This window comes from Telopea speciosissima, chromosome 7, assembly GCF_018873765.1.
Source record: "Telopea speciosissima isolate NSW1024214 ecotype Mountain lineage chromosome 7, Tspe_v1, whole genome shotgun sequence".
Taxonomy (NCBI): Eukaryota; Viridiplantae; Streptophyta; class Magnoliopsida; order Proteales; family Proteaceae; genus Telopea; species Telopea speciosissima.
This window is the reverse complement of record NC_057922.1, coordinates 57,521,316-57,530,010: the sequence shown is the minus strand read 5'-3', so window position 1 is coordinate 57,530,010 and position 8,695 is coordinate 57,521,316. Positions and strand designations below refer to the sequence as shown.

General features: G+C 38.6%; 1 protein-coding gene across 3 annotated transcripts in view; it reads left to right on the top strand.

Annotated features, from left to right (window-relative positions):
• The first annotated feature begins 3,451 nt into the window (after window positions 1-3,451).
• Window positions 3,452-8,695, top strand: part of LOC122668060 (probable inactive ATP-dependent zinc metalloprotease FTSHI 2, chloroplastic) — a 30,262-nt gene continuing 25,018 nt past the window's right edge. For all 3 annotated transcript variants that reach the window (XM_043864604.1, XM_043864605.1, XM_043864606.1), the window contains exons 1-6: window positions 3,452-4,904; window positions 6,919-7,091; window positions 7,474-7,575; window positions 7,675-7,839; window positions 7,983-8,123; window positions 8,215-8,373. In XM_043864604.1, the coding sequence (XP_043720539.1) occupies window positions 3,587-4,904; window positions 6,919-7,091; window positions 7,474-7,575; window positions 7,675-7,839; window positions 7,983-8,123; window positions 8,215-8,373 (2,058 nt within the window). In that variant the 5' untranslated portion in view covers window positions 3,452-3,586. The remainder of the gene's footprint in view (window positions 4,905-6,918; window positions 7,092-7,473; window positions 7,576-7,674; window positions 7,840-7,982; window positions 8,124-8,214; window positions 8,374-8,695) is intronic.

Sequence of the window (8,695 nt, the reverse complement as noted above, 5' to 3'; positions counted from 1 at the left end):
ATTAAGGAAAAGGTTCTCTGAACCTAAGGCGTACACTACCCCCCTCCCTCTCTCCCTATCTATAATCGGATAGATTATGTTTCAAATTATCTGAATTCAAATCTTGATACCCTCTAACTCAATACGGATATGGATGCAAATCCAAATTGGATTTTTGACTATTTGTTTACATCCCTAATTTTCTAGTGCCTTTTTGCCAATTGTAAGGGTTTTTTTGGCTGATTCATTCTGATTCAAATTGGAATCGGATAAGATTTATCGACAACTTATTCTGATATCGGATTCCGATTACTTGAGCTCTATTTCTAATTTGCCTAAATCGAGCCAAGTCAATCCAAACTTGTGTTGGATTTTGTTCAAATTGTACCGAAACAAGCCAAACTTGTGTTGTATTGGATTGCCATCAACTTAAAAAAGGGGTTGTAGTGAGATTTTTTTTCATTATTGCGTTTGAAATCTTTATCACTAAAAGCTTGACAAGCACTCTAACCCCACCCCCCTTTAAATAGTCTTTTGGATCATCATCCCTGTCTAGTGGTTGCCCCCTTCCTGGTACCATATCAACTTCATCTACGGTTTTCACGCCGGCCACTGTCATTGCAATCTAACCAACCATCTTCAGATCCAACCAAATATTAAACTTACTCTGATGATGATACGTACACAATTGATGATGTGTTTATTGTATTATGTACAATAGTCCCACAACAGTCTCGTAAGGGTTTGGATGTGGGCATATATTATATTGGGTTCCCTCCCTTTGTAGATAGGTTTATGCGGGTGAGTTCTTTCAATCGTAATATTGGTGCTTTCATTGACCCGTCCTTTGCGGTTGACTACTTGGGAGCGGAGACCTGGTGTTAGAGTGTGAGCCGCTAGGAAAGGGATACCTGCCGCTAGGCAGAATCATGGAACAGGGTGGAGCCGCCTAGAAAGGGCTACCTGATCCGGAGTGGGCCGACGAGGACGTCGGCCATTAAAGGGTGGGATAATGTTATGTACAATAGTCCCACATCGGTCCCCTAAGAGCTTAGATGTGGGCATATATTATATTGGGTTCCTTCTCCTTGTAGACCAGTTTATGAGGGTGAGTTCTTCCAATTGTAACACGATGCTACTGAAGCAGTTATTACTGCTACACATGAAAACTCACTGGTGGGAAAGATCCTCGTTGGGAAACCATATAGGAAACAAGCAGTTTATGAGGGACTACTGAAAGCATGGCATCCTTCTCATTATGTGTATGTTTGCCCTCACTAAGATGATCAGTTCTTATTCAATTTTACTCATGTCATGGATTTAAAGAATGATCTTTTTGATAGGCCATGGTCTGTTATTGGCAACCTTTTGATTCTGGATAAATGATTAAGGCCCGAAGAAAATGAATTCCCTCATGTGGACTTGTGGATTCAACTTCATGATGTTCCTATGGATCTTCGACAAGTGTGAATCATTTCCAATCTTGCTTCAAAGGTTGGACCTCCACAAAAATCATGGCGACCTCAACTTTTATTAATGGTGATCGGGTTGTCTTCTATAGATGTAGAGTGCATTTGGATTTTCATCGTCCCTTACGTTAAGTGATTCATATCAAATGAGGCAGTGTATTGTAATGACCCCGATCCAAGGACCAGGTGGGGCTCATGACACCAGAATCCAGTCGGGACCACACAGGAAAATATTCAATCAAGCATTCAATATAATCAAAGTGCATGAAATTAAAATAAACAATAAGCGGAAGATAACGATCTAAAAACTTAAAAACATGGTACTGATGACTCTAACGTCTATGACCCATACTCTCCAAAGAGAAGAATAGAACTTTTAAACATATTTACAGTCATCCGAGTCCAAAACCCTCATCAAAATAAAATAATTTACATCAAAAGAGTTGTATCCACATCAAAGTAATAGACTCAAAAAATGATCCTAAGATCATCACTCTTCATGTCTCTTGACAATAGCAATGCCCTTGCCCTAGCCCTTGTCCATGTCTGTCTCATTTGTACAAAAATAATCATTCAAGGAATAAGCTAACGACTAGTAAGAAATAACATTGCCAATCATGCTCACAATATAACAGTCAAATAAAGTTTCATTTTCTATTAGCATGACATCATTTTATAGCATTTGCAAACAATTGATTTCACTTTGTTCTTTCATTTGTTGGTACTCGAGTCATTATTTGATAAATTATCATTATAAGGCATTAACAAGGAATGACTACATCATCAGTCGTCATACATGGACAACGGAGGAGGTGATTCATTTCTCAAACCGAGAATATTAGGAATTTCAGAATGCAATATCTATACAATATTCTGGAAACAGGTACAATGATTATCCAAGAGACGATTACAACCCATAATAGTTGGTGTGTGCCATCAAAAAACTTCGTTAAAGTCAATTATGATGCGAGTTTGATTCTTGGTGCAACAGGAGGAGATCTTAGGTTCATCTGTCATGATCACTTCGGTTGTTCATTATTTGCAAATTCTGCTCCAACAACTTTCAACTCTCCAACAGTGGGTGAAGCTATGGTGATCCGATTGGCAAATTTGCAAGATATCACTTTCTTGTTATTTTATTTTGTTTCTTGTATTTTCAACTTTGTTAAGGGAGGTAACCGCTTGACTGACATCTTGACTAGGAGGGCACTATCAATGAAATGTATGACGACTTGATCCAATTATGATCCATGGATCTTGTAGATGTGTTCTTATTTTCCATGAATAATTCCCTCCTCGATTCCAATTCAAATTGGAATTAATAGAGGCCGACTGGTTACGGATTCAGAGTTTGTAAACCTTGCCCCAAATGCATTTTGTTGGATTTTGGACATTCATCCATGGCAAAATCTTCATACATGATTCAAGTTGCAAGCTTTAATTGATTAATTGAAAATTGGTGAAAATTTTCTTCACCTGAAGGGAAGGAGAATTCTAAAAGATTTGCTCTCTTCTTTTTAATTACGACTCGTTTGTGGTCAAGACCAGGGTTTTAAAAATCGGTGAATCGGATTGGAATTTTTGCCATTCTGAATTGGAATATTCAAGCCAAAAACCCCCGATTTCTACTGTTTCAGGCCTATTCAAGGGTTTTTGGACTGATTCTAGCTTACTACGAAGCCATCTGAATCGGTGACGGTCACCGGTTCCTGGTTTTAAAACCCTGGTCAAGCCAGCCTGAGGGGGAGTGTCCTGTAAACTGGATTTTGCCATTCTGTAGAACTTTTTAATGTTGTTACACTTATACGAATCATTGACGAGTTATGACTTATGAGCTCTTCATCTACACTACTGTTCGTTCGAGAGACGCGAGCTGTTCGACACCTCTAACCCGACGATGAGTTTCTTTCTGTTATATCCATTTCTTATCGCCCATTCTCTCTGTTCCACGCGAACAGTGATTTAGGGCAAAAAGTTTTTTTAATTCTTCTCCCTCGCTAGAGATTTCACATAATACGTGTTTGAAAATTGTCTGCAACTTCAATGTCTAATCGATCAAGTAAAACATTATACTGATTATCTCATTTCAATGTAAAGCTGTGGGTTATCAGTTCGTTTTTGTTGTTGTGTCAATTTCCATGGACGGTCTTAAGCTCGGTTGTTTGAGGTTCTCATATCTTCCTTCGAGGGATATACCGTTTTATCGTCGAAGTAGGAGTTCCTTCTATATACCTTCGCAGGTTTATTGTCATTCTAAAAGCACAGAAGAACAAAACGAAGAAAGTAAGAAGAAAAATGGACTCAATTTGCTCCAATACAGTGTTACTCTCACAGTTATATCTTCCTCGCTCCCTCAAGCTCATGCCGCAACTAAGGTTTCGGAGAAAAAACGTTCGGCCAAAAAGATGGAAGCCTTATCGCCGGAAGAATTGAAATCGTGGTCTCAGGGACTCCCCATTGTTACTGATCGGATTCCATACACCGAAATATTGAATTTGAAGGAAGAAGGGAAGCTTAAACACATAGTCAAGCTATCTACATCCAGTTTGAAGCAGCGGCCGGATACTGTTCTTGTGGTACTGGATGATTCGAGGGTTGTGAGAACTGTACTACCGTCGGTCCAAAGTGACGGAAGATTTTGGGAATCTTGGGATAAGTTACAGATGGATTCAGTTTGCGTGAATGCTTATACTCCGCCCATAAAAAAACCAGAAATTCCATCACCGTATTTAGGTTTTCTGTCAAAAATTCCACTCTCAATTTTCTCGCGTTTGAAGCCAAAGCCACAATCAAAACGGGCATTGGAGTTCCAGACGTTTCGTAAAGAGATGCAGAAGAGAAAGACCGAAGAATTAGCCAGATTGAGGGAAGAACGTGAAATGATGGAGAAAACGATCAAAGCTCAGAAGAAGATAGAAAAGAAGAATAGGAGGAAAGAACTGAAAAAGATCAAGTACGAAGAATCTTTGCTTAGGGCAAGGAAGGATTATCAGTATATGGCATCGGTGTGGGCTGGCTTAGCTCGGGATCAAAATGTATCAACTGCCCTTGGGGTGTTGTTCTTCTATATATTTTATCGGACAGTTGTTCTTAACTATAGGAAGCAACAGAAGGATTATGAAGATAGGATGAAGATTGAGAAAGCAGAAGCAGAAGAGAGGAAGAAAATGAAGCAGCTAGAGAAAGAACTCCAAGGGGATGAGGTAGAAGGTGATGAGAATGAAGAAGGAACAGATGAGAAGGACCTTTATCTTAAAATGGCTAAGCAGTTCATGAGGTCTGGTGCTCGTGTTCGTAGAGCACGTAATAAAAGGCTGCCTCAGTATCTGGACAGAGGTGCTGATGTGAAATTCTCAGATGTTGCAGGGCTTGGGAAAATACGGCTTGAGCTTGAGGAGATTGTGAAGTTTTTTACACACGGGGAAATGTACCGCAGAAGAGGAGTGAGAATACCAGGCAAGAGTTCTCTGTTTCATATTAGAGTTGGTGCTTTCATTTGAAATATTTTATATCCAGGCAAAAAAGGAAGGAGTGAATACAATGTCAAATTTCTTTGCATACTGTTAGGGTTAGTGCATTCCTTTTGATTAATGCTAAATATTGAGGCAATTTAGGGTTCCCTAACATCATTTTGAAGGTCATTCATCAATAAAAGCAGAAACCATATTTATAAGAATGATATATTTGTGATTTCATTCAAGACGTGTATCTTATGATTGTATTTCTGCACTTTGATTGGAGCAAAAGATCTGAGTGATCCTGAACAAGATCGTGTGATAGTATGGTATACATTTGCCTATCCCCATTTATGTTCTTCAAATTCTCACTGGACCATTTTAATGACTGTACCAAGTCTAACTAGATATGCAGATCCTGCAATTTATCCATATGACCATTAGATTTCTTGACTGAAGATGCTGCTGCATGGATATGATGATTATCTAAAGGAGGAATTAGCCGAAAGTCTGTTTGCACCACTGAATTTAGCTAAATGTGAGAGTTCCAGGTCAACCACCGTCTGGCCTTCAGATAATGTAGTTAGAGCTTTTGTTACTTGATGTTCATAGCATCCATTTTGACACTTAAAATAGGCCTAAGTATCTGACATCATATTATTTCTGGTTTGGTTGTGATGTTTATTACTTTATTAGTGGGATATCTGTTCTTGCCCAAAGGGGTGCGGTGAAATTGGTTTCGTCTTTCATCCAACCAGCTGTGTAGTCTGGTTTTGCTGTTATGTTAGTTTACATTGGTTTTGGTTTTACGTTTGCATGTTGTTGTCTTAGTTTCTTTTTTGGCTTCTCTACAAGAGGGTTGTTTTTTTTTTCAGACTTCTTTTGTTGACTTTGCTTTTCTTTTGGCCAAATTTTCAGGGCTTGAAACTTGCCTGTGTTGCATGATTTTGTTGTTATTTGATAAGTTAGCCACCTTTCCAATGAGACCAGGATTTTGCAAACACAAGTTGATTAGGAAAGTTATGACCAAATTACCAGTGGGCTATAAGTCCATGATGGAAGTTCTATTCTTGCATGAGTATGTTTATTTAGGAGTCCAAGGGTCTGTATTACCCCATGTGTTTCATATTTTCGTGAATAAATGGAATATTTTCTACTGTTTAGTTAGATTATTCTCTAATTGAAATAGTGCTTATTTCCAACTCTTACAGTCTTATTATTTATGAGGTCTATTCAGCAACTTTCTACACAGCTGGATTCCTCCCCCCCTCCCTTTCCAATGGATAACAAGAAGCTCCAATGGAACTACCAATGAATTGGCAAGGCAAAAGGTCATTCAACCAAGATTTTATTTTGGGGAAGATATTCCTTTGTGAGTTGTACTAGCTGTGAACTATATTGTAATTGTAATGGGTTAGATTTGTGAGCTATGGTCCTTTTCTCAGGATTGTATCACTATGTTTTTTCATGAATAAAATGATAATTATAAAAAGAGAGTCTAATTGCTTAGGAAATAGGAACCCTTAGTGCGATTATATATTCTTTCTTTCTTCTTGCGCAATTTTGAGCTGTCCCTATAGAAAGTATACGAAGCACTCTACACCCTTGTTTTCACGAGCCTACAGAAAATCCAATTTATTTTCTTTTTGGTCCATCTGGAACTTTATGTGTCCTGCATCACAAAATTAGTTGGTAGTCTGCCTTGACCTTCTTGACTTTTCAAACAATGTTAAGTAGATATCTGGGGCTTGCAAATTTCTATGTAAGCTTTGATTATTGATTAGGAACTCATCACTTTGGGTGTTCTCCTCTGTTTTATTACTGATTCTCTTCTAATATTGTTCTTCTATTTCATGCCAGTTCTTAGACCATGTAGGCATAATGCTAACAACATTTCTTTTGCTAGCACATTCTGTCCCATGACATTTAGGTTCCATCAAATTTACCATGGTGGGCACATCATAGGTTACTTAGCTTCAATGAAAGCATCTAATCAGATGATCATTGCTTTCTAGGTGGCATACTTCTTTGTGGTCCACCTGGAGTGGGGAAGACATTATTGGCAAAAGCTGTAGCTGGTGAGGCAGGTGTGAACTTCTTCTCAATTTCTGCTTCTCAGTTTGTGGAAATATATGTTGGCGTGGGAGCTTCTCGTGTCCGATCACTTTACCAAGAAGCAAGGGAGAATGTAAGCACTTTTTGTAACCTATCCTTTTTCTTTGGTTATTTAGTTTGGGCTTACTCTTCTTGATGTCCAATATCCATCCACATCATGAAATTGTTCTCTAACATCAATAATTGACATGCCTGTGTTTGTTATGTCTTTTTTCCTATATTTTCTTCTCTTTTTCACTGAATAAATAGAAGACATATGATGTAGGCAAGCAGCAGGTTAGTATGGTTCTTTTTATCCCTTTCCTGCATCAATCTTTGTTCCAGAAAAGCTTAGTTTTTTTCTCCCCTCAATGATTCTTGCTATTACTGTCGATGGTAGGTTGCTTTCTCTTGTCTTGGATATGCTTTTGTTGGAGGTTCACATTCACATAGAAATGATATTTCTTATTCTGTAGGCACCCGCTGTGGTTTTTATTGATGAGCTAGATGCTGTTGGAAGGGAGCGTGGTCTTATTAAAGGCTCTGGGGGGCAAGAACGTGATGCTACTCTCAACCAGGTTGGTCGGAAGATATTCAATATCTAAGAATGATGAATTATTGCCACTCGCTTTTAGTTGTACATATCTAATAGGTATTGGTGTTTCCTTGTCTTATAGCTCCTTGTATGCTTGGATGGGTTTGAAGGAAGAGGGGATGTGATAACTATTGCTGCCACAAATAGACCAGATATTCTGGATGCAGCACTTGTGAGACCTGGACGGTTTGATCGAAAAATTTATATCCCTAAACCTGGCCTTATTGGCCGAATTGAGATTCTGCAGGTAGTGCTTTTTACCGACACATTGATTCATTTTTCTCTCTTCGTCACATCTATTGGTGTCCTTTGTGGAATTTATATCTAGATCCTTGTTATGTTGAGCTTTTTGCAGTTAGATATAACTTATGATTTTTCCTATATTAACAGGTCCATGCTCGTAAGAAGCCAATGGCCGAGGATGTGGATTATATGGCTGTAGCTAGTATCACAGAAGGAATGGTTGGTGCAGAGCTAGCCAACATAGTTGAGATTGCTGCCATTAATATGATGCGTGATGGAAGGTCTGAGGTGGGACTTGTAAACTTAAGAGTTAAGACTAATAATATAAAATCACTCGAATTAGTAAAGGATTGGTAAAGTTTTTTCTTGATTTCCACAGATTACAACTGATGACTTATTACAAGCTGCTCAAATAGAAGAAAGAGGATTGCTTGATAGAAAGGAGAGAAGCCCAGAGATGTGGAAGCAACTAGCTCTTAATGAAGTAGCTATGGCCGTAGTAGCTGTGAACTTTCCCGATCTTAAGAATATTGAGTTTGTATTGTCCTGCACTCAACTCTTTTATTTCATATATTTACTTACACGTTGTCTCTTGTGTTCCTCTTAGTTTATAAAGATTTCTAAGACTAATATCCAACAGTATACGCTAGTGCAAAGAAATGGCCATTGAGCACCTAACAATGTTGAAGTAATGGATAAAAGAAGAATAAAAAGATAGGCATTGTATCTAATCAACTCTGGCTTAGCGTCGAACCCACTTCGGCAACCAAGATAGAACCACCAAGGCAAGGTAACGCGTACACCACCAACTAGTCCACTCGTTATCCCCTTCTTTGTTTGGTTCTCCTTTAGCGCTTTCC